This window comes from Myxocyprinus asiaticus, chromosome 25, assembly GCF_019703515.2.
Source record: "Myxocyprinus asiaticus isolate MX2 ecotype Aquarium Trade chromosome 25, UBuf_Myxa_2, whole genome shotgun sequence".
Taxonomy (NCBI): domain Eukaryota; kingdom Metazoa; phylum Chordata; class Actinopteri; order Cypriniformes; family Catostomidae; genus Myxocyprinus; species Myxocyprinus asiaticus.
In genome coordinates, this window is record NC_059368.1 from 20,803,722 (window position 1) to 20,831,025 (window position 27,304).

The 27,304-nt window shown below is 37.0% G+C and overlaps 1 protein-coding gene and 1 pseudogene across 2 annotated transcripts in view; both read left to right on the forward strand.

Moving 5' to 3' along the window:
- The window catches only part of mylk4b (myosin light chain kinase family, member 4b), a 66,895-nt gene extending 59,785 nt beyond the window's left edge, over window positions 1-7,110 (forward strand). For both annotated transcript variants that reach the window (XM_051655106.1, XM_051655105.1), the window contains 5 exons: window positions 377-505; window positions 611-763; window positions 3,507-3,585; window positions 5,590-5,638; window positions 5,908-7,110. In XM_051655106.1, the coding sequence (XP_051511066.1) occupies window positions 377-505; window positions 611-763; window positions 3,507-3,585; window positions 5,590-5,634 (406 nt within the window). In that variant the 3' untranslated portion in view covers window positions 5,635-5,638; window positions 5,908-7,110. The remainder of the gene's footprint in view (window positions 1-376; window positions 506-610; window positions 764-3,506; window positions 3,586-5,589; window positions 5,639-5,907) is intronic.
- Window positions 7,111-9,162: 2,052 nt separating this feature from the next.
- The window catches only part of LOC127416029 (GDP-mannose 4,6 dehydratase-like), an 87,434-nt pseudogene continuing 69,292 nt past the window's right edge, over window positions 9,163-27,304 (forward strand).

A 27,304-nucleotide genomic window follows, 5' to 3' on the forward strand; every position in this document is an offset into this window, starting at 1 on the left:
AAAAAGTAATTGTTTATCCCTAGGGGTCCCTGCAAATACTGAGGGATCAACTCACAATCTTTGTAAAAAGGTGGCATTTTTGGAGAAGGCAACTGACCTTGAGGCAAACGCTAATATATTTGCAATTTTTTATTTTTATGATTCTACAAGCTATAACATTTTAAATAAAAGCATTATTTACAAAAAAACAAAAAACATGGAAAAGTATTATGTGGGCCCTAATGTGTTGGAAAATACTATTGAATTCATTATCAGGGGTACCTTTATACGCTTGCCCTTTTTATGGTTATATCAAATGCCTGTATTTCTTTTGTCTTTTTAAATGAATCTCTATTGATCTCACTGATTTGTGTTTCCATTGCCATTTTCCTTTTAGATACAAACCCAGGGAAAAGTTAAGGGTGAACTTTGGTACACCTGAGTTCCTGGCCCCTGAAGTGATCAACTATGAATTTGTCTCATTCCCAACTGATATGTGGAGTTTAGGTGTCATAACTTACATGCTGTGAGTCTGTACCATAGAAAGGAATGAACAGTCATAAATTTGAGCAAACCTAAATCTCCTAGAAGGAGGCACTAGTGTAACACTAACTTGTGTTTGTTTGTGTAGGCTTAGTGGCCTGTCACCATTCCTGGGTGAGGATGATAATGAGACACTTAATAACATCCTGGCCTGTCAGTGGAGTTTTGAAGAGGCAGAGTTTGCCGACATCTCTGAGGAAGCCAAAGACTTCATCTCACGCCTCCTTGTGAAGAGCAAGAGGTTTGTGTGTTTGTAACCTGGCCATTCTTTGTGGATAAACTTGCTGGAAAATGTCCCAATAAGTTAGCTAAATATGATAAAACCTCCTTTAATGGGACATCCTCAAAGGGAAAAGTGAAGGGAAAAATCACATATTCTAATTACTTTTTAAGTTACTGTCAGGGGTTTAGCGGAGATGAAAAACCAAAATACTTTATTTTACAATAAACCAAACATAAAACTCCCACGAGGGAGAAACCAACAAAAACTACCCCGTAGGGGAAACAGGAATCCAGGCTGGGGCAGAGGGAAAACGGTGAATCAGGACTAACCAGACCAGGCTACGGGAACAGGGATTCAGGACCAACTGGAACACAGAGAACACATACAGGACTGACTAGAGAACAAGATGAACTGGCACTGGACAGCCAATACGAGGAGACTAAAATAGGGAGAGAAATCAAGTGGGTTAATAAAGGGCAGGTGTAAGTAATGAAACAATAATGAGTAAACAAGGAGGCGGGGTGTGACGCAAGAAGGCAAAACATCCGAAATGGCATGAGCGCACATTGCCAAGACAATGAGGCAATATACGCTCATGCCAATTGACAAACAAGACGAGAAAGGACACTTGTATGAGAGTTCAGCCACACACACATCCGATACCTTACTGAAGTGACCGAACCTCAGCACAACATGAAGACAGCTCGCGACCCAGGCGCACGGTGCAAAGCGAGCGCAACGTGCGCCCGCGGACGCGAGGGACAGACACAAAGACCAACATAGGTTGATGCGAGTGCATGCAGCCAAGATGACACAAGCACGATGCACCCACGTCAATAACTGACATACAAAGAATATGAATGTCTGGGTGCCGACACAGACCGAAACCAAACTAGACAGTAAGACAGGACCCAGACACCACACTCCAGACATGAAACACAACAGACGGAAGAGCGTGCGGCAGGGAATATAACCGAAACTGCGTGCTCACACAAAGACAGACATAGGCGAATAATGCCACGTGACAGTTACTTTCTAAAACACTTTTCACAGCTTTTGTTTTTCCACTATATAAATTCAAAATAATGTCTATTTTCCTCCTTGATTAATGATTTGTATGCCCTTCAGCTGTCATAGAAATGCAAACAGATGTACACTTTAATGTAATTCATTTTTTAAATGTATTCTACATATATAAAATTATTTGAGAAATGTGTGGAACCCAAGTAAAATATTAAAAGTAATGAACTTATTTGAAAGTCAGTAACTGTAATCAGATTACATTTTTAATTACATTACAGAAGTTAATTACTAGGGATGTGCCCGAAGCTGAAAACCTTATTTGAAAAGGCATGAATAATGACTTCAAAACTAACAACGGATTCATCCGAATAATATAAAAAATATTTGTATGACTGATTATCCAAGAAGCACTAGGATAAAGCGGCATTTTAAACAACATATCCAAAATTACAACGAATTTATGAATCTGTTCAGCCAATATTTCTAAAGTGTAAACCTTATGAATGGAAATGCGCACGTTGTTATTTCAGATCGGATGGGCAAGTGTAACATTAACTAAGATACAACATCATTTACACTTTCCACTTCTTGAAATGTCTGTTAATGTATCACACGATTCACACGTGATTCTCGTGTTCATTTATAGTCTAAACCTGAGCGCGATGTTAAATTCTTGACCTGAAGAGATGATTTCATGTCGGAGCTCGTCTGTCTGTTGATCGCATTTATATCCACATCAGTGATTCAGGTAATTATCTGGTTAAGACTTTATTCTGAAAAAACAAACAAAAAACATTCAAATGCTCCATAATGCTCAATAGAGTAGGCCATTCATCTCATAGGAATATTCCTCCTTGCGTAAAACGAAGAAACTGAAATATGCTCCGTCTTTTTTTTTTCTGCTTTAAACTGTGCTAAATTTGAGAATGTTAAGTGTTCTTGAACTTATTATTATTATTATTATTATTAGCCTGTTATTATTATTATTATTGTTATTATTATTATTTGAATAAATAATGGTGTCCTATCATAGAAATTCCTGACAGAGTTACGGGACTTTCACCTGTTTGTAGGCTATATTAATTTTATTTTCATTTCTTTTAATGTTTGAATTTGTATTTATTATTCACTGCAAAATGTGTGCTTGACATTTCGCATTTTGCTTGACACCTCCTGCCTCCAGGATAATGTTGTTATACTGTATATGCACAGACAAAATAAAAATTCTGTGTCATGCAGATATTAATATCTGAAATACCAGGAGAAACCACATATTCCACAGTAAATGTAGCGTACAAATTCAGCTTCATCTGGTAAGAAAAAAAGAATAAAATAATATTTTTTTAAATAATAATTGAATAATATAAATAATAATAATAATAATTATTATTATTATTGTTACTATTATTATTATTAGGCTATTATTATGAAAAGGCATATACAAGGCATATTTTATTAATAGAAACTATAAATGTTTCATTTAGTTTTGACACAGTTCCTGTTTAAGCCCACACCCAGTTCTATCCGAATACAGAGACAGATACAAATAATTTTGTTATATGAACAGATACAGATACAAATACAGATAATGGCTTCACTGCAGACCCCTATTAATTACTTTGGAATTAGATTTCACCCAACACTGCTACCATGTGTAACTGTGTCGTCTCTTATAACAGTTGCGGCTGTGAGTTTAAGTATGCTTGTGTTTAAATGCACATTTCTGTTTTTTGTGCAGTTGGAGAATGAGTGCGTCCCAGTCACTGAAACACCCATGGCTTTCCGACCAAGGGCTTCATTACCGTCTGCACCAGAAGGTTAGTTAAAGCTTCAACTTTGCAGCAAAGTTGTTGCATACCTTGTTGAAAAGGGCAGCACTGCTGATCACCAGCTTATGTTGTGTTTGGCGTCCTAGTCCCCAGGATGGGAAGGAAGTTGGTGCTGTTGGTGCTGGTGTCCCCATCAGCATGGGTGGCACTAATGGTGGGCTACGGGGGCTTTAAGGAATTGTTCACCCAAAAAAAAAAAATTCTCTCATCATTTTCTCACCCTCATGCCATTCCAGATATGTATGACTTTCTTTCGTCTGCAGAACACAAACAAAGATTTTTAGAAGAATATTTCAGCTCTGTAGGTCCATACAATGCAAGTGAATGGGTACCAACATTTTGAAACTCCAAAAGCACATAAAGGCAGCATAAATGTAACCTATATGACTCCAGCAGTTAAATGTATGTCTTCAGAAGCTATATAATTGGTGTGGTTGAGAAAAAGACAAATATTTAAGTCCTTTTTTACTATAAATTGTGGTGGTGGTGGCGATATGCACAAAGAATGTGAATTGCCAAAAACACAAGAAGAAAGTGAAAGTGGAGATTTATAGTAAGAAAGGACTTAAATATTGATCTGTTTAGGGTTGCGCAGTATACCAGTACTAACAAAATATCGCGATACCAAAAAATTTAAAATGGTACAATATCATCTTGTTGTTAATTTCGGTACCATATTAAAGTATACTGCCATTAGCAAAATGTAATTGAGTTTTGAGATGAAATCAAAGACAATGAAAATAATTTAAAAAAAGTCTCGATATGTCTACGTGTGATCATTAAACATCAGAAGGATGTCATTTAATTAAATAATATATAGTCACATGCGCTGCACGCCGCAGAATGAATGAGAGGCTCCGCTCTGCTCTGTCATCTCCTGCACACACACACGCAACACACACTACTACTGCTTAATTTTCATGCAGTGTGTCCAATAATATCCATCTGCAGAGCCGCAGAGCAGTGTGTTTAGTGTATAAATGGCTGTGAACTCTCAAATGACCTTTTCACAGGAGATTTCAGCCACGAGTCACGGGAAGTTTGATATTAGGAACCCTTCAAAAACAGGAAGAACTTCAAAGGTCTTTCAAAAAATAATCCAGCTGAAATGAGAGCTTTATTTAACTGGATGTGTGAAATTTAAGTTCTGGCCACTATTCACCTGCATTAAATGGATCAACAGAGCTGAGAAATTCTTCTAAAAATCTTAATTTGTGTTCTGCAGAAGAAAGAAAGTCATACACATCAGGAATGGCATGAGGGTGAGTAAATGATGAGAGAATTTTCATTTTTGGTTGAACTATTCCTTTAAGCCCTGAATGTTTTTATCATCTTGTAGGGATGTCAAAGTATCAGTACTTCGGTATCAAGTCAATACTGAAATATAAATATTTTTTGCTGTAAAATGAAGTGATATAATTAGGTAATTCTAAAGTAGTCCAATCAGTAAGAAATACAGACTCAGTTCTGCTTTTTAGCTCACATGCGTATTTGCACACATGCAAGAAGAGTGTTCATGATGATGTGATTAGTATTTAGATACATAACCATAAAAACAAAGAGTAGCTGAATATAAAGATGTGCTCGAGAAATTTGCAAACTAAGTAATGAACCAATACATTTTTTATTTTTTTTGTACAAAACTCTTTTATTAAGACACAGTTTAATGAACTTTAGAAACTTTGGCAAATCAACTAATTGTTCCTCATAAGCACCAAAATATCTACTGACCCTAGAACATAATAATATCTATTCCCCCTGCACATAAGGCTGCTTAACTGGTTTAATCTGCAAGACTTCCTTGTTAAATAAGTTTCACCAGAAACTTACTTATGTATAGCTATGTTGGGCCACCAGCTAGACCAGCACTGAACCTGCACAAACCAGCATGAAACAGAATATAAATGAAAGCTCTGAGCTAGTCTTTTCAGCTGGATCAGCTTTTCAGATGGGTATTAAGACAAATAAGAAAGAACTCTTTTTCTCTTACAGAAAAACAAGTGTCACTCTTCACATGCCCCTCCTCCACAGGCATAAACAGGTGAGACATACACACACATGCAGCATGTCCTACCATTATCATTTGAAGTCTTTGCCAACCATTTACATTAAATTAATACTGTGGACAGGATGCTGTCCACAGATGGTCTTTGGGTTGGGGGGTTACCACCTTTGTTCTTGTACATCTGGAAAATATTGACATTTGCAGTTATGATGAAACTCAATTGATTGCACTTAACATTTGTTGTCTGTCCCAAATAATGATCTTGTCATTTGTGTATAACTTTGTGTATTTCGTGTTTTCTGCAGAAGCAATCACTGGCTCTCCTAGTGGCGTGGCGACAAACTGGACCAATACTGCTTGAACAGTTACATCTATTTAATCTTACAGTTACATACTGTGTTTTACAAAGACTGTTTCCTAATTACCTCAACACAACAGCTCAGAATTTTTCCAACCTTGTTTGCTGAAACAATACTGCCCACCATTATGGTACAAGAATATTTCACCATTTTGTAATGGTAATTCATGGTAACCATTTATGGCTGTATGAGAAACTATCCCTGTGCTTTAGTCCTAGGTTAATTGGGCTGTGCGGCAATTTGAACTTTTTGAGCTGTGGTCTTTTATGATAATACTACAGTTATTTGGTCTTAGTGCAGTTTACAATAGGCCAGGATAGGAGGAAGTAAACTTATGGCTTTGAGGGCAAAGGAGAAATCATAATTCGAACTCTGTTCACACAAATGTATTAAGTTAGTTGTCATACTTTGAGTCTTATGGTAATTTTCTGTATTTTTTAATTATAGGTAGCACTGCAATCACTTGATATTTATGAAGACATTGCAGGGTTTTCACAGAAATTCACACAGGAAACTGTACTGTATTTTACACTTGAAACACTAGCACACGTAATGTCTAAATCCTGTAAATGATCTATTTTCTGCCAGTTGTCAAGAGGTCCAAGACCTAAGGGGATCTTGGAGTTTGTCTTTGGCATGTACCACCCTCATGTTCTTCCAAATCCATATGACTCTCTTTCTTCTGTGGAACAGGAAAACACGGAGATGCTTAGCAGTATGTCTGAGCTGCTCTCTTTTATACAATGAAAGTGGATGGGAAGCAGCTGCTGTCAAACTCCATAAAGGAAAACAAAAGCCCCATTCAAGCATCATAAAAAGTAGTCTATGTCTTGTGCACTATATATAAGTCTTTTTAAGCCATATGATAGCTTTGTGTGAGAAACAGACTGAAATTTGTGTTGTTATTTAGTGAAAAGATTTGCTTGAAAATCTTGTTAGACAGCCATGGTCACCTTTCTTTTTCATTGTGTGGAAAAGAGCAGCTTGGACATTCTGCTGAAAATAACTTCTTTTGTGTTCCATGGCATGTCATGCACATTTGAAAGTTTTTGTGTGGACTATTCCTTTACTTTTAAAGTGTTAGTTCACCCAAAAATGAAAATTCTCATGATTTACTCACCCTCATGCCATCCCAGAAATGTATGGCTTTTTTTTCTTCTGCTGAACACAATCGAAGATTTTTTGAAGAATTTCTCAGCTCTTTAGGGCATTGCAAAGTAAGTGAATGGGTGCCAAAATTTTGAAGCTCCAAAATCCACATAATGGCAACATGAAAGTACTCCAGATGACCCTGGTGGTTAAATCCATATATTCAGAAGCGATATGATAGGTGTGGGTGAGAAACAGATCAATATTTACGTCCTTTTTCCCTATAAATTCTGTTCCCTGCTCAATTTCTACTTTACTTTCTGATTCTCTTTCTTTTGTTTTTGGTGATTCACATCCTTCATGCATATCACCCCCTACTGGGCAGGGAGGAGCATTTACGACAACAAATGACTTAAATATTTATCTGTTTCTCACCCACACCAATCATATTGTGTCTGAACACATGGATTTAACCACTGGAGTCATATGGATTACTTTTATACTGCCTTTATGTGGATTTTGGAGTTTCAAAGTTTTGGCACCCATTCACTTGCATTGTGAGGATTTACAGAGCTGAAATATTCATCTAAAAATCTTAATTTGTTTTCTGCAGAAGAAAGAAAGTCATACACATCTGGGATAGCATGAGGATGAGTAAATGATGAGAGAATTTTCATTTTTGGGTGAACTGTCCCTTTAAGTGCATTACTCAATCACAGTGAAGAAAGGCCCCAAATACAGCTCTCACATCCCACTTTCTATTCTTTAATATGCCATCAGAGTTTCCTCTAGGAAAAATGTGCAATCTATGCCTTTAACGGAACTTATAACAATGCCTTTAGCTGCTGATCTCATACTTTATTGTATCTTTTTCTTTTTTTCTTTTCAAGCTTGAAATTTGAGACTGGGATTCTGACTCTAAGACCTCACTGACTCTAAAGCTCTTTAAAGCAACAATATGGTCTTGCTCACTCCCTGTCTTCTCTCACCTTCCATGAAGACAAATGAAGAAAAACTAAAAACAAAAACAGAACACTACCTACCATTTTATTGTGTGATTTTGTGTGGTTATATAAACATATATATAAAAATAATGTTTTGCATTGATCACTCCATCTAAAGTTTACTTGAAAAGCTTTCACAATATAGTAGAAGGGGTGAATAGAAATTTACATCAGTTGTTGACAAAAAAAAAAATAGTGTTTTCAGATTACACTAGGGAAAAGTGAAATCTGAAATTTAGAGTATCGCATTTTTGAGTTGTTTAAAATAATATTTTATTATTTTAAATAATAAAATAAAACTATTTTTTATGTGTTTGATTTCAATTTCTGACTGGAAATTACTATAAATGTGAGGACTGGTCTTTTTTTTTTTTTCTATAACTACTGTAGGTAAGGACTGAATTGAGTACTGATGAAACATACTGACTCATTACCAGGAACTACTTTCATTCTTCACTACTTGTGCATCATTACCTCCAGCATTTGAAAGATATTTTGTTGAAAGTGCCTTATGTGGTGTAAGTGCCTTGGAACTTTAAATAATATCAAATAAACATGATCTAAATAATAATAAAAAAGTTATAATGTTTTTGAGTATTAATCATACTTGATTTATTTATTGAAACTTTGATCACATTGTGCTATGTACCCGCTTTCATTTAGATGGTTTTTTTGTTTTGTAATTTTTTTTTTTTTTTTTTTTGCTTGATCATTAAGCATTTAAGAGCCCATATGACATCAGTTGTTCAAAACCTTGATCTAGGGCTATGACACACTCGATCAGAACACCTCAGGTTAACTGATTCATTCATTCATTCATTCATTGTGACATAGGCCTAGGGCAACGAAAATCTCAGAGGTTTTTTTTTTTATGTGAAAGAATGGATGGATAGAAATAAGTAAATAAATAAAAATAAAAAATGATATTTAAAGGGTTAAACTTACTAATCCTCTCTATTTTAAGATTTAATTCCTTCTGAACGCCTTTAAATGGCGCTGTGAAAACTCTAAACCCCAAAAGCAACATGATTTCCAGTCTCCTTCTAACTCTGTGTTCTGCGCGTCACAGGCGCTCTGCTCTCTGATTGGCTGCTGACTGCAGGTTCCTGATGTGTTGCACAAGCAGCTGGAGTTTCGGATGTCTCTGCATCATTCGCGGTTAAAGAAATCACTCGCATTGGAACCAGAGCGCCTGAACTCACCCGACCGAAAGCAGCTCCAGATAATGGCTCAGTGCACAGCAGCGTGGGGCAGCGGTGATGTGAACGGACGGCAAGACGAAGAGGAAAGTGGCCATCATTACAGGCATAACCGGTCAGGTAACATGAAGTATCTCCTTTCACACATGCGAGAAACTCAAGGAAAAAAAAAAGAAAGAAAAAAAAGAAACGTCCTCTCACTTTCAGCTGCTTTTATTTTCAGCAAACTTAACATGTGTAAATATTTGTATGAACATAAAAAGATTCAACAACTAAGACATAAACTGAACAAGTTTCACAGACACGTGACTAACAGAAATGGAGTAATGTGTCCCTGAACAAAATCAAAAGTAACCGTCAGTATCTGGTGTGGCCACCAGCTGCATTAAGTACTGCAGTGCATCTCCTCCTCATGGACTGCACCAGATTTGCCAGTTCTTGCTGTGAGATGTTACCCCACTCTTCCATCAAGGCACTTGCAAGTTCCCGGACATTTCTGGGGGGAATGGCCCTAGCCCTCACCCTCCAATCCAACAGGTCCCAGACGTACTCAATGGGATTGAGATCCCGGCTCTTCGCTGGCCATGGCAGAACACTGACATTCCTGTCTTGCAGGAAATCACTCACAGAACGAGCAGTATGGCTGGTGGCATTGTCATGCTGGAGGGTCATGTCAGGATGAGCCTGCAGGAAGGGTACCACATGAGGGAGGAGGATGTCTTCCCTGTAACGCACAGCGTTGAGATTGCCTGCAATGACAACAAGCTCAGTCTGATGATGCTGTGACACACCGCCCCAGACCATGACGGACCCTCCACCTCCAAATCGGTCCCGCTCCAGAGGACAGACCTCGGTGCAACGCTCATTCCTTTGACGATAAACGAGAGTCCGACCATCACCCCTGGTGAGACAATACCGCGACTCGTCAGTGAAGTGCACTTTTTGCCAGTCCTGTCTGGTCCAGCGAAGGTGGGTTTGTGCCCATAGGCGACGTTGTTGCCAGTGATGTCTGGTAAGGACCTGCCTTACAACAGGCCTACAAGCCCTCAGTCCAACCTCTCTCAGCCTATTGCAGACAGTCTGAACACAGATGGAGGGATTGTGTGTTCCTGGTGTAACTCGGGCAGTTGTTGTTGCCGTCCTGTATCTGTCCCGCAGGTGTGATATTCGGATGTACCGATCCTGTGCAGGTGTTGTTACACGTGGTCTGCCACTGCGAGGATGATCAGCTGTCCTTCCTGTTTCCCTGTAGCGCTGTCTTAGGCGTCTCACAGTACGGACATTGCAATTAATTGCCTTGGACACATCTGCAGTCCTCATGCCTCCATGCAGCATGCCTAAGGCACGTTCACGCAGATGAGCAGGGACCCTGGGCATCTTTCTTTTGGTGTTTTTTCAGAGTCAGTAGAAAGGTCTCTTTAGTGTACTAAGTTTTTATAACTGTGACCTTAATTGCCTACCGTCTGTAAGCTGTTAGTGTCTTAACGACCGTTCCACAGGTGCATGTTCATTAATTGTTTATGGTTCATTGAACAAGCATGGAAAACATTGTTTAAACCTTTTACAATAAAGATCTGTAAAGTTATTTGGATTTTTACAAAATTATCTTTAAAATATAGTGTCCTGAAAAAGGGACATTTCTTTTTTTGCTGAGTTTATATTTAAAATGTCCAGATACCCTGTTTTGCTGATAAGTAGTGATAGAAGTTCTAAGGCCTTGTTGACTGTGTGGCCCAGCCTGAAAGGATGTACACAAGGCATTCATTTTATTTGTCCAGGTCTTAATTGTCCAGGGCATTGATTTTTGTTTTTAACTGGTCATTGTTATAAGACAACTTTATATTAACTAAATATAAGCAGACCAGCTACAAGGGTAGACCTCCATAGTTCACTTCCTTGTGGTTCGCTTACAAAAATTACCATAGTAATCATATTTTCTGGCAAATTACCATAGTTTGTAAAGTCAGGGCTTAATATTAAAGTTTTTTTCCGGCCTGGCCTAACCACAGAAATGATAGCCTACACATTTTTTAGCATGTGGCAGAAAAACTATATTCAATTTTAAACTATATTTAATGTAAATATTTTTCATTAAATATTGAGTTTTCATTTCCATAAATACTAGGTTTTTAGTAAGCAATAGTAGCTGGAAATTATACAGCTATAATGAAAATTCATAACATTTATATTAACCTGCAAGTCACTCGCAACAAAACCTTATCTGTGTGGGCCAGCAAGATGACTTTACTTTGTTGACAAGTTTAAATCAACAGAGCGTCCAATAACAATATTCAATACATCATGCATAACAGAAAACCATTGTTTATGCAAGGCACAAAAACACATGTGTAAGTGACATTTCCGTAAACTGGCTTACTGAGCCTTGGAAATGATATAGTTATTGCTGTAAATACCCAACTAATATGGGATCTCCTTCAAACCATGTAAGAAGCTTTCACAATCCTTCTGTCATTGTGTTCATGTCTTATTTTGATGACAGTGGTGGCTGATGTTGTAAGTTTCATCATAGCTACTACAATAACTATAGAATCTATGGTAATTTGCTAGAAACTGATATTAGGCTTCATGGCACAATGTTGGTAGATCAGGTTCATTATCTCACACAATCATTTCCTGGCTCACTGGAGGGTTATTTTAGGTTGTTGAAATCGCATGTTAAGCAACATTTACAACAGGTGTGTATGACAGGGAGTCTGAGGCCTTTAACTGCTGCTTACTTTATCTCACCCCACCCATCACATTTTTTTTCTTCAGTATCAGACTATGTACAGTATGTGTGGACTATACAGTAACTGGAGAACTGGGTCATCATGTATTTGATCAAAACAGGTTCACCAACGATAAAATGTGGTAGCATGGTGTAACAGTGCACTGTAGATCTTCGTCCAAATAGCTGGTGTAAAGGAGCAAGTCATTCACAACAGGTAATAGACAAATGCAAATAATGTAGTAGTATTTGCAGATTATAATAATACATTATAAGGGTCATATTGGCTTAAGGTGGCTCAGAAAAAGTACTTGAGCACCTTTCAACACACTTTAGTGAAATGAGATTGATATTCAAGTCAGGGTTTGGAAAGAGGTATGCAAAACTATGGAAACTGTACTTGTGTACAAATGTGCCTGTTTAATATAATGTGTGCACAGTCTGTTCTTCAGTCTAATGGTCTGTAAACTTTGGGCATTATAGTATTGCCTTATTATTGGGCATTGTTACAGGTGTATGTCGGAACCATACTTAATTGAGGAAGCTTGAATCTCACCAAACCTTGCCTTTATTTGTCAGTTGTTTTACTGTCGGCAGGTGAAAGACAGATGGGGGTTGAACACAAATGCTTTTCAAAGAGTCTAAGTTTACTGTAGAGTGATGTTGGAACAACTCTTTCCTCACCCATGTTCTCTCAGTGTGTTGAATTTGATCTTTTGTTGGCATGCACATTTTTTCCCCTTTCAACTTGTGTGTTTGTTTTTATATGTTTACTAGGAACTTGCCACATGTGCACTTGTGGTCTAAATATGTCCTTGTTGTTTTACATGTTATCGGGCGACAATTTTGATTATCTGTTTTAAAAATGCAAGAAGTCAATGAATTAAACTCTGTTGTAAAAGTTAATTGACAAACTTTTAATTCACGACACTTTACAGTACACAGAACATCAAAGCTATGGCTGAATTGAATTCCAGGAAATGTGATGTGGCATGCAGAACGTTTTTACTCACTAAACTGGTTTCATTAACTGGAAGACCAGCTTCCAACATATGTTTGCCAAAGTCTTTGTTGTCAAGAAATTTCAGCATAATGTTTGAATGTTTAAAAAGGAAAAGGAAAAGTTTCTGTTTTGTTTCAGGATAACATCTTCAACATAGGCAGAGCACAAGCGTAACTAATGAAAACCAAGTGAAAGTCTGGGTGTAGTTTGCTGGATGAACAGCAGACGGCGTCATTAGACTGTCAAATGCATGTCAAATGACAACAGTCAAGTCCAAAGAGAAATTTACATAGAAAATAAAAAAAGCTAACAAGACATATCTACTTTTGAAAAAAAAATTGTTTGTAAGGAAGACGGCTGATGTATTTATGTTGGAATATGATAGATGAATAAGCTCTTGTAAACATGATTGCTTGAATGTACTTGCTTTATAACAACGTATTCCCCTGTTAAATATCATAATAAAAAATAAAAATGCATGTTCTTGGCAGGCGCATTCTTTCCGAAGCAATTTAGAAGAAAGACCATTGCTTTGTGTTGAAAATAATTCAATTACGTTTGAGTTCTGAAATGCATGATGTTTATAAAGCTGGCCCTGTGAGTATATATTGTTTGTATCTTTATGAATTGTTCACAACATGTTTAAATGTTTTTGCACGGTGGTTTGGCTAATCGCCAATAGAGCTGTTCAGGTTGTAGACCAAAAACTTGGAAGAGAATTGGCCTTTTCGAGCAATGTGTTCCCCCTGCCATACCTCAAATGTTAATTTTGAAGCTGTCTGGTATATTAAAAAAGCATGTTGCTAAGAAGTTGCTAAATAAGTACTACAAAGGTTTACGGTTTCGTCAGGCACGTACACTCACATGCTTGTTGTAGTTCTTATTTTGCTACTTGTTAGCAACACATTTTTTAAAAACATGGTGGCTCCGGGGCCTGGGTAGCTCAGCGAGTATTGACGCTGACTACCACCCCTGGAGTCGCGAGTTCGAATCCAGGGCGTGCTGAATGACTCCAGCCAGGTCTCCTAAGCAACCAAATTGGTCCGGTTGCTAGGGAGGGTAGAGTCACATGGGGTAACCTCCTCGTGGTCACGATTAGGGGTTCTCACTCTCGATGGGGCGCGTGGTAATTTGTGCGTGGATCGCGAAGAATAGCATGAGCCTACACATGCTGGGAGTCTCTGCGGTGTCATGCACAGCGAGCCACGTGATAAGATGTGCGGATTGACGGTCTCAGAAGTGGAGGGAACTGAGACTTGTCCTCTGCCATCCGGATTGAGGTGAGTATCCGCGCCACCACGAGGACCTACTAAGTAGTGGGAATTGGGCATTCCAAATTGGAATGCTCAATTCCCCCCCAAAAAAACACACGGCAGCTTAAAAATTCATGTTTGAGGTATGTAATTTATGTTCTAGAACAAAACGTCCAATTATCTTCAAGAGCTTATTTTATTCAAAAATCCAAAACTGGCAATATAAAAACCCATAGGAAAATCCAGAGAGAACCCACGGCAAGCTGTCTGTGTTCGTCTACAAATTGACGTCATGGCAGAACGACTCTATACACTTTTACCCCTTATTGGACAAGCGGTTGCCATAGCTGCACAAATGAAGAGTAAAAACACTTTAATTGTATGTCATTTTGTTGATGTTTTCTTTGCGCTTAATTACATTAAAATTGTTGCACACACTTGTGGTTCATAAGGGAACACAGAGCCATTTATTTGGGCTTGGAGCTTGATAAAGAGAGATTATGTTTTACTGCGGTCGCAGGCAAATGAAAAGGACTTATTTTCACACACTGGCAAATCGACATACTATGTAAACAAATAGAGATGATACGTCACACACAGAGAGGCAGAGATGCATACACACACGGACTGTTTTGGTTGGAGAAGTTAAGTGGTCTTATTTGGTTAGTTTTCATTTTTTCCTTTACAACTCTGGTTTTCACCGTATATACATTCACAGTTTGCCCTCGACAATCAGTGGGTGTGTCTAGTGCAGAGATCTAAAGGGCAACAGATTAATCTTTTTGTAGTGCTCAAAGATAATGATGATTGCATTGGAAGGTATTCCAAATTAGCCAACGTTGCTGAGATGTTTTGCACATGTGGTGTGATTTAAAGCTAGATAATTAAAGAGAGAGTTCACACAAAAATGAAAATTCTGTCATCATTTACTAGCCCTCATGTTGTTGCAAACTTCTGTGATTTTCTCTGTTCCGTGGAACACTATAGGAGATGTTTAGCAGAATGTTAGCCTTAGTCACCATTCACTTTCAGTGCATCTTTTGTCCATACATTAAAAGTCATATGAGTTTATAACAACATGAAGGTGAATAAATGATGACAGAATTTGTATTTTTGGGTGTAATATACCTTTAAGTAGTAAAAGTGATTTTATTTTTAAAGGGTTTATAATTTGTGGAATTAAGCAGAGAGTGATTGGTTGAGATGGTGGCTTACAAGGTAGACCGATTATGTGTTTCAGTGCACAGACCGGTTGGAATGTCGTGTCCGTCTAGGTTTCCTGTCTATGAGCGTAATCTGCGGGAAACAGGCAATGTTTCACAACAGTCTCAGTGTGACAATAAGCTCCTTTTTATCACAGAGGGTTATGAGTCCACGCTGCAGTTGGAGTTGGTCAAATCACAAAAAAAAAAAAAAAAAAAAAAAACACGTACACACACATAGAATGACATTGAGCCTCAGGTGGTCAGAGGCATATGGCACATTGAACAGTGTGTATGCAAAAGCTTAGTGAAGGGTGTCAAAAGGAAATGGAAATGTGTCTTTGAGCACATCTTTTCCTCACAGAGCCGTGGTCAAATATATGTATATACATGTATTCTATACAGGCACACACACTGCTGGTAGAGCTCTTTTTCTCATTTTTTCCCAAAGGTCTTTGGGACTGTGCCTGTATCACCCCAGCAGGAAGCAGGGGGCGGAATGCCATGGCCGGTGCGGAATGTTCCAAAGTTCTAGAATGTGCGGTCGGGAAGTCTGAGAGGGGAAAAAGGGAGAATGAGAAAGAGACTAGAATAAGAATGAGAGAGACTCTGCAAACCTTGAAAGTTGTTGATGTTTTAAAGGGATAGTTTACGCAAAAATGAGGATTTCATCATTTATTCACTCTCATGTCATTCCAAACCCATATAAATTTCTTTCTCCAATATGTGGAACACAAAAGATGTTTGCTGGAATTTTAGCCTCAGTCACCATTCACTTTCATTTAATCTTTTCCGTACAATGAAAGTAAATAGTGTCTGAGGCTATCAGTCCCTAACATTCTGCTTTCCTGCCTTCCCCAGAAAAAGAGTCACACTGTTTTGGAACAACATGAGGGTGAGTAAATAATGGAAAAAAATTTTCAATTTAAGTTGATCTATCTCTTTAAGGTAGTCTTAAGGGCACGATGGGGTTGCTTTTTGACAGTCATGCAGATTCAGTAGGTTACACTGAGCTGTCAGGCTTTCGCTGATGACGGCATGTCCTTGTTTGCTTGATTAAAACCCTTTTGAATGTGTGTGATGCACCTAGATGATACAGTGGGCTTGTATTACTAGCTTACTGTGTGTAATGTAGCCCACAGACCATGTATTGAGCCTGCTTTGTTGAGGAGAGTTGGGCATTTTGTTCTCCGTGGTTAAGCCCTCTGTCGAGTCTTGACAGGAGAGTGTGTGTGTACAGTACATATTCAAAAGTGTGTATTTGGATAATGTAGGCGTGTATTTGCTGTGGTCTGGCTTGCATGTGAAATTCAGAAAGAAACGTTCATTGTGTTGCGTATTCTCTTGGGCAGTGCTTGCCGTAAATGTGAGTGTGTTTTTAGTTGCGTGCTTGTGTGTATCCCAACCCTATGTAATTCCCCCTCTATGTGGTTTCAGGATGGTTCCTACCTGGCAGAGTTTCTGCTGGCTAAAGGTTATGAGGTGAGTAAGTCAATGTAACCCTGAAAAAACATCCTACGAACTCATCAGAAGTTATTCTCACTTTGATCGAGAAACTTTTTTTGACATTTGTCATCTTCTATTGCAAAACTGTGTCGCGCCTGTATACAAATGATCTAATAATCTAATCTAATGTTTGAAAGTCCTACCTTAATGAGATAAGCATAAAGGAAAATGATGATATGTATATTTAAGCAATAAGGTATGAGAGGTCATGCTATATTGTGAATGTAGTCATGGCTAAATGTTGTTGTTAGGCACAGTCCACCACAGAATAGTGCCTGCAACCCCTTTAGCTGTGACCATATTCACAATATTGCACAACCTCAAGTGCCTTATTGACTTTATAAAACAGTAACTGCATAATAAAACAATATTAAGTACACAAATTTTCATTAAAACTTTTTTAAATTTTTTATTATTATTTCATTAAGTGACATCCTTCAACTAGAGTAGACAATTTAGTTCTTGACAAGATAACAGAGTATGTTATCTATGGGTGTAATGCAGTGATTAGCAGTCTCCAGGTGAACACTTGTTTCACATCAAAGCTGTAACTTTATCGTGTAGCCTATTTTAGCATGACTGGAATGTTTTATGGAATCAGCATCCAGGATCGGAACTAGAATTAATTTTATAATCTGAATTATTGTTGGCTGTTTATATTGCTGTCACTTTAGGGATGCTAAAAGGACTCGTACTTCGGTATCAAGTTGATACTAAAATGAAAAACATAAAGACACTAGCTGTCTGCAGTCCTGGTATTACCGAGTTCCCACTCATTTGGTTTCCACTTGCTGTCAATATTGAGTGACAGGTGGCTTCTTGCTATGCGCACCGCTTATGTGCATGTGTTTTCTAAAAGCTTGCGCTTATGCAAATATGTGCCTGAACAGTCAAATTCACTTTAAATGAATAGTTACAATTCTCTCATCATCTACTCATCCTCATGCCATCACAGATGTGTATGCCTTTCATTCTTCTACAGAACACGAATTAAGATTTTTAAAGAATATCTCAGCTCTGTAAATCCATACAAAGCAAGTGAATGGTGGCCAAAACTTTGAAGCTCCAAAAAGCACATAAAGGCAGCATAAAGTAATCCATAAGACTCCAGTGGTTAAATCCATGTCTTCAGAAGTTATATGATAGATGTGGGTGAGAAACAGATCAATATTTAAGTCCTGTTTTACTATAAATCTCCACCTTTGACCAGCTCCGACCACTGCGTGGCGATATGCACGAAAAATGCAAATCGGCAAAATACAAAAGAAGAAAAATGTTGAAGTGAAAGTGGAGATTGTTAGTAAAACAATGTACTTAAATATTGATCTGTTTCTCAACCACACTTATCATGTAGCTTCTTAAGAAATAAATTGTACTGCTGGAGTTGTATCTATTACATTTGTGCTACCTTTTTGTGCTTTTTGGAGCTTCAGAATTTTGGTCACCATTCACTTGCATTGAATGGACAAAGAGAGCTGAAATATTCTTCTAAAAATCTTCATTTAAGTTGAGTAGATGAAAGAAAGTCATACACATATGGGATGGCATGAGGGTGAGAAAATGATGAGAGAATTTTCATTTTTGGGAGAACTATTTCTTTAAAATTCCAAAATTCCTGTCTTGGTGAAGTATTACTGTAAAAGTTTGGTTATGTCTAAACTGAACCAAAAGAGTGGGACAAAAAAGCAGATTTGTATCTGAATATCGTATCTGCATGTTAGGATTTGCATTGCAGTGGGCCGTTAATATTAATCATACAACAATAACAGGAAAGAGAGAAAACCACTTGCTGCTCTTTGCTTGATAACTTTAGTAACTTTAAAAAGTTTGAATGTTATGTCAAGTAATCATAAAGTGAAGACTATACCAGTAATTTAAATAGCTGAGACATTTCATTACTTGTTCAATTTATGAATGATACTGCTGTTAGGCCTATTAACAGTTTAAAGCTCTTTTTTTAATTTGTATCTTTGTTTTATTTTTTAATGAATGTTTACTTGTCTTGGATAGTTACTTGAGAATGTAGAAACAATGTTTACTTACAGTAATTAACAAATTAGTTGGTAAGTGTTTGCTATGGGTTCCAAATTGGTAGTGAGAGTTGTGAAAGTTCACTAGTATTGGGACTGACCTCTTACATTTTGGTATCAATACAACCCCAATTTTTAAAAAATAATTTTATACTTCTGATTTAGATCTGTTCATTTTTTTCTTTTTTTCTGCTTGTTGAATTGTTTTGGTGTTTGGACAGGTTCATGGGATCCTCCGCAGGTCCAGTTCGTTTAACACGGGCCGGATTGAGCACCTCTATCATAACCCTCAAACGCACACAGAAGGAAGTGAGTTTTACACCTACACACCTGACTTAAATAACCATGTTTATTACGATTGTAAATACCTTATTTACCTCTAACCCATTTCAAATATCACTAGGCTCTGGATCCTCTAATAGTTGTAAGTTCTTCATTCAGTATTTATCAATGAGTCATTTTTCTTTATAATTGTAGTCTAAACCTTCATAGTCTGTGTCTGGTTTTGAAAGGTAAATAATGTAGGAATACAAGAATTAAACAGAATGAAATTTAAAGCATTTCTGCACAAAAATCCAGAAACAGACTCTGCTTGTTTCTTCCAGTTGAGTTGGTGATGGGTGGCTGCCATAATTCTATCAGTCAGTAATTGCTGTGAATGTTTATGAACTTATTCATGTCTATCATGTTATGAACATCATAGACATGATTATGATCTCTGTGTATTCTGTTTTCTTGAGCAAAGCAATGGGGTCTGGTAGGTCATGCTAAGGTGACACTTGTCTTTAAACTTGAGTGCATGTGTTGAAGAGAGAGAGTAAGCTTATGTGATTTTTTTTGTTTCTTAGCAGGTCTGGAGAATAAACTCTATCTATATCTTTCCACTAGCCTTACAGTATAGTAAAAAAGAAAATCATATTGCTTTATGTGAAATTGAAAGGGACTGAAATTCATTCTTTTGTTTGTGCCAGTACATTTTTCTATTTACTGTATGTCTGTGTTTACTAGACATGAAGTTGCACAATGGTGACTTGACTGACAGCACATGCTTGGTTAAGATCATCAGTGAAGTAAAACCTACAGAAATATACAACCTGGGAGCACAGAGTCATGTCAAGGTAAACATGCTCTCTCTCTTTTTATCTCTTTTCTTCCCTGCTTAAAAGACCAGCAGTAACATACGTCTCAAATGCATCTCCTGTGACCCTGGATTTCAAGGGGAGGTTCTCTGATTTCATGGTTAAATACAACACTCACTATGTCAGTATGTTGCTATATGATGATAAAGCGCAAAAAGCCAAAGAAGAGAAGAAAAAAACCCCACAAAAAAACAGCACTGTTTCTTACAATTATACTTTTAATTTTAATCTTTGCTCATTCCTCATTTATTTTAGTGGAGTGCCTGTATTAACTGTGCCTCTTATTTGCATGTTGCACATGATCTATGTCACTGTATATTGAAGTCAGGCATACTAAACAAGTTCTGTGAAGTCTTGTGTATGTGCTTTTTTATAGTTTAATAATTGGATGGTAATTGAATTTTAAAGTCGGTTTAAAACCCTTGTTTTATCGCAGTGGTTGATTGACAGGTGAGCAGAGGATCCGTTGCTGTTGTCTGAATGCAACTGAACTCATGAGCATTTACACTACAAGTGCTATGTGGTCGAAAGCATTCACAACCACCTTCGGATTAGTTCACCCAAAAATGAAAATTCTCTCATCTTTTTCTCACCCTCATGCCATCCCATATATGTATAACTTTCTTCTGCTGAACACAAACAAAGATTTTTAGAAGAATGTCTCAGCTCTGTAGGTCCATACAATGCAAGTGAATGGTGACCAGAACTTCGAAGCTCCAAAAAGCACATAAATGCAGCATAGAAGTAATCCATACAACTTCAGTGGTTAAATCAAAGTTCTCTGAAGCAATCTAATCGGTGTTGCGTGTGAATAGACTAAAATATATCTATTTTTTTTTTTCACTATAAGACTTGCAGTTGCAGTCTCTAGGCTTGATCATGGTTTCAAGCTCGATTACAATTCCTAGTGCTTGATGCATACAGAGCCCAAGATGGTGCTGTAGGAAGTGTAATCGAGCTTGAAATCATGATTGTGCTGATGTCAAGATTTATCGTGAAAAAAAAGAGTTATGTTTTAATCTGTTCTCACCCAGAACCGTTTAGATCGTTACTGAAGGATTACCATGGATTAAACCACTGGCCACTTATGGATTACTTTTATGCTGTCTTTATGTGATTTTTGGAGCTAATATTTTTTGGTCACTATTCACTTGCATTGTATGGACCTACAGAGCTGAGATATTCTTCTAAAAATCTTCATTTGTGTTAAGCAGAAGACAGAAAGTCATTCACATCTGGGATGGCATGAAGGTGAGTAAATGATGAGAGAATTTTTGTTTCTAGGTGAACTATCCATTTAAGTGGACAAATCACTCAATTTTTACAGTAGAATCAGTTCACACCTGTATTTCAAATGGATCGCCCAAAAAATAATTTAATACCAGCTGTAAACAGGGCCTAAAACAACTTACATTGGTGACCATCTGTACTGTTCTTTTTCCCAAACACAGAGATCCTTTTTGTCTGTTGACTCTTAAACTTCCCTGCTGGACCGATGACACACACACACACAGTTTCAAACTGTTTCATAATGACTTGGGTTTCTTTCACAGTGTCTGTGAGGTGAACAAGTGACCCCATCTAGTAATACTTTGGAAAGGAATAAACTCTTAACCAAATACAGAAGACTGTGAGGCTCTTTCACTCTCTGTTCCTTTACCCACACCCATAATGTCTAGTCATCTGGGATGAGGTCAGGAGGATGTTAATCAGAGAGTTGGCCATTAGATGGTGTGTGTGAACATATATGTGGGTGCTCCACAGGGTAATTTATGGGAAACAAGCACAAACAGCAGTTAAAGTGAAGGAGAGGAAGGGAGAGAGGAAGATGATGGAATAACTGGGTATCAAAGACAAACAACAGTGTCATTAAAGGAATGGTTCACCCATGTTAGTTTCAGTCACCATTCGCTTTCATTAGCATGGAAAAAAAAGGATGAAAGATAAAAGTGAATGGTGACTGAGACTAACATGCTTCCTAACATCTCCTTTTTGTGTTTCATGGAAGACAGTAAGTTATTTGGGTTTGGAACAACATGTTGGTGAGTAAATGATGACCGAATATAAATTTTGGGGTTAACTATTCCTTCAATACTTAACAACCACACCAAGAAACAGTCATTTAAAATGAAGCTGGGTCTTTTTGAAGTACTAGTATGACCAACTATTTAAGACTAAATGAAATGGCATTCACAACTCGTTTGTCTTTAAACAGAATATTCAGAATATTTCAACAAAAGTGAAACAGAATATTCAGTAGGAAATAATGTAACTCAGGGCTTGATTTTATCTATTGGAATTAGATTGGATTACAAAGGATGGACTGTGTTATTTATTTAGGCTGTAAATTGCAGTTTAATATTGAGTAACTTGTTTAGACACAGTATGACCAGTTATTTTGTCTATTTTTGCTCTGCTAATGAAAATGGTTCCAAAATGAAGCCAAAGCAAGATCAACTATCGCATGTCGTCAAGCATCGCAAAGACTGATAGTTTGTTTGGACCACCATAGACGCAGACAAGCGGAGTGATACATACAGGAAAGTTTCCCAGGGCTGTTATACTAAATATCAGCACTCTTTGAACAACACTTGTCCAATCAGATTAGAGGACCAGAACCAACTGTGGTATAATAATGGTTAGTATTACTTTTCCCCCCACTTGCATGGCCTTGGTTACATCAAAAAAACCAAAAAGTCAATTCAGAGATGGAAGAAGTTACAGTATTATCTTTTGCTGAAAGATTATTGAAACTTTTTTAGAATAACATTCATTAATGTATTGTCCATCATAAGATCAGGGACATTTATTAAGTAAAGGCATTTATATTCGCCTGTTCTGTTTTTTTTTGGTAATGCCATTGATTTGCTTAGTAATGATAATTTACAGTAGAATATTAGAGTAATATGTCTAAATGAGCGTTAACTGTTCATTTTGGTATAAGCCACTAGGATGGAAAGAAGCAAACAGCACCTGCGGGCCTACACTAAACACAAACAGTTCAATACAGCAGCTGCAGTAATGTGGAACTAAATCATTCAGGTGGAAACTCACTGAGAAACATTGGAAAAAGACAGACATTCATTTAAATGTGAAAGGGAGGTGTTCTGGGTGTCCCATCATGAAGCTCGTCTTCTGTGATGACAGATAACAGCAGAAACGTTCACTGTCATGATGATGTTCAGTGCTGGTGTGTTGCAATGGGTCTTCAACGGGAAAAATCAAATGTGCTTTAAGCATAGACACTAAGAGTAAGGGAGAGCTGTTCATATGTATAGACTGCAGTCATACTATGACAGCCGCAATCAGGATTGCTATGTGTAAAAATAAACAAGCTCAATTTAATTAAATAGTCATTTCAGTTTAGGCATAACTTGTAATGTGTAAGTGAGTGTGTTAACAGGGAGTGTTCATTAAGGATAGGTATTTCAATCAGTGCCCGCTAATGAAGTGGTAGATCACTGCTATTTTCTGATTGTAGTTTACATTTTTTATTCACCACACTTTGCCACTCTTTCTGCCATATATAAACAGAGGAAACTCATATGCGCACACACATGCTTGGTTTCCAGTTATTACACACAGGGGTCAGCAGAGGGCTGTTTTGTTTGAGAGTAACACTTTAAATACATTTTTAAATCTTTAATACAATTAATACATAATTTAAAGTATTTAATGTAAATAATGTAAATGTGAATTTTATTTTTAATATTTTTAGGTATCTTCAAAGCAGTAATTGGATATCCATTATGTCCATTGAAATAGTTAAGTGTAGTTATTAGAAAATAATATTTTATTTGAAATATTTCTGTGCTATTCATAACATCTCTTTAAAGAGAACTAGTGATTCTTTGCACGTTTTTTCTGTAAAAAGATATATGTGTCAGAATAGAATCTCTAAGTCTAATAATTAATTTATCATATCTGTAATATTAAAATGGAAAACCTACTAGGCAGCACCTTTTAGACACACATAAATAATATATTGAAATGTATAGTTATAACAATAAAATAACACTGAATTATTCAGGTGGGATTGACCAGTTTCAGGTACTCTGTGTGGATGCACAATAGAGATTGAAAAGAGTTTATTTGCATGTGAACGCTTGCTATTATGGGTGTCCTTTTAGGACCTTGCCTTTAGCATATTGTTTGGTGATGACAGGATTAGCTAAAGAAAAGCCATAAACCATAATGTTGCTTCAGCGTCAGTGTGCTGCCACAGCTTTACATCAAAAAGAGAACAGTGTACTTTGCATGTTGATGTTTGTGCAAGTTAAACCTTGCGGTTATTATCAATTAACCACAAATGGAACATATTGTGGAATAGTGAAACAATTAGTCGCATTAGACCATGTGTAGATTGTATGTTTAAAAAGTAGAAGACAGGGGACTTGTTAAAGCTGAGATATGGAACCAAATAACTTCCACACAGTGTGTAGTTTTAAGAGAAAAAAAAATGGAATGTGGCTTGTATCGGAGGAACTTTAAAGTTCTCACCATCTTCTTAAATTAATTCCTCTTTTGGCCTGTTTCCTTCTATGTTTAAGTAGTTAAAATGTCATTAATAAATACAAAATAAAGTCTGTGGTATTTAGTCTTAGTAGTGTTCTGTGTTCACCCTTCCGTTACCTATGAGCAATTAGTATGTTTCTCTTTGAGTCTGTTTGTGAATGTGTTTTTGTGCATTTGCAGAAAGGAGAAGCGTATTTACTCAGATCAGGTGTGCTGTTTGCACACAGTGTTAGTAGGGAGTGATTGGCGTAAGCTTTGTGTTTGCATTAGGATTAGTGCATAGCTCTAGCTATTTATAGAGGTATTGAACTGGGAAAGTTGCAGTGTGTATCGTGTTTTGTGTTCACTTGTGCTTAAAGTGGTATGAAAATGTCATCTAGGAGAGAATTTGACATTGTATGTGTGTTTGTAGATGGATATAACATGGCAAACACTGAAAAGAATGCAGGACTGAATGACACAGTGAAAGATGATACGTCTTTGGGGAAGTGTAGCTAATTAATCCTTTCTGATAACTTTTTTAACAAGGCAGTAGTTGCACTGTAGGAGACTTTGTGTAAAATTCAGCTTACCTTCCCTTTTTGCTAATCGGGTGTCTAGAGGATGCAAACGGTCTCACTTGCACAGACACACACAGAAAATTGCTGGTGTAAATCATTCCACTCGTCACCTGCAATGACGGACATCACTACCAACAAACAGAGCTTTATTCAACAACATAACATCTCGTTAAAAACATGGTTTTGATTTATCTAAATGACAGCATCTATGAAACTAGTGCACAGATGATTAATTATGAAAGATAAAAGTCTTTCAAAGACTGGAATACAGATGCAATTTAGAGAAGTTTGTAGCGACATGTTTTCCTACAAGCTTTTTCAGAGATGGTGAAATGCAGAACTGTAAAAAAAAAAAAAAAAAAATGTAATAAGGTTTTTTTCTTCTTCTCCCCAATAGACTAATTGTCACTTTTTTTATGGAGATTGAAACATCAACAACTATTCGTTTTTAACAGTGTTTATTTCAAATGTATTTATTTATAAAAAAACAAAAAACAAAAGTACAATTAAAACCACTTTATTATTAATGCCCCATCAAGAATATTACAAACATTGTAAGTTTGCAAGTTGTGTTGGCACTTTAAACATGCACTGGGCATTTGGGATATGCCACTTCTCATAGTCTATTTATGGCAAACAATTTGTGTTGTTGCTCTTATTTGAGTATGACTCACAAAATTTTGAAAAGAGATAACCCAATAAATGTGTCATCCTTGGCAAGTGGCTCCAAAAAGTGATGGCGGAATTAAACCTGGGCTTAGAGTATTAGCCTTCTTAAAAAAGAAAAGCAGTACATGTTTCCTTAAATTCTGGGACAGGATAAATAGAAATAGCTGAAAAATGACTATAATTAAATAATGTGGGTTAAGAAGGTACTTGGCTTATCAACATTTTTTATTATTATTATTATTATTATTATTATTATTTATTTGACTGTGACCCCACGATCTGAAAAGTATGTAATTCTTGGTGAATTCAGCCACACAACACTTGATTGAGTGCTGGAAAATAAGTTTACAGCATAAAAGCAGATATTACGCTGAACAATTCATCCTTTGTGCAGGTAAACGGACACATTGCTATCTCATGCCCTGCCCTAAGGGAGTTATCATTTGTTAAGAGAAGCAATTTGCATTTTGCATAATTATTAGCCTTTTCATGAGGTAATGACATATGCAAAGATGTTGAACGGAAAGAAGGAATAAAATGAAGGATTGTACAGTAGTTTGAATCATAGCATTAACAGAGATGTTGGCGCGAGTGACTGGAAGACTGGGATCGGGAAACATTCGGCGGCAGATTAGTATTAGTGTGTAACTCCAAAGTAAACTCTTAAAAATTGTTAATGACATTTTAAATTATGATGAATGTAAAGTGAACAGCTGAAATTCAAAAGCATAAGCTACCAGTTATCACATTTAACTGAGAAATTGTATTCAGCTTTGTTATTTTCACCTTTTGTTACATGCAGATTGGTGGAAAAATCCCAATCTCCACTTTGTGCTTTCTCGTTTACTGCAGAAGCCTCTTTAGTCCCTCTCTTCAGAATGATTCAGTCATGCAGATTGTTGCACTCTCCCTGGTGCCGCTTGTCTGCATGAACTTTAGAACTTGACTTTCCAACTATAAGATATACAAGGATTTTCTCTTGGTGTACTGTAAGTGCCGACACAATACAGACAAATGTCATGGTAAAAAAAAAAGATGAGTTTGTGTAAGGTCAGGGATGTTAATATTTGCATATAGCATGGATTCCTATTCTAGTAAGTCAATAAATCATTCAGTTAAACAACATATTGGTCAATATTATCATAAATATGTGGCTTGATTGCATCTGTCTTACATCATGCATATGTGCCAGCCTGAGGAGCCTTGGTTCTTCCCAAGGTTTCTTCCTTATCTACTAAAATATCTTAGGGAATGTTTCCCATGCCACTGTCATTTGCTAGTGTATAGTGAGAACACAGACATACATAGGGCAAAAAAAAATTATATGGAAATGAATTGGCTTTTTAGATAGAGATATACTAGAAAGAGTACATAATTAAAGCTATTCATAGCTTTGAAACATTGGCATCGTCCCTCAAAATAAGCAAGCACTCGCATTTGATATTG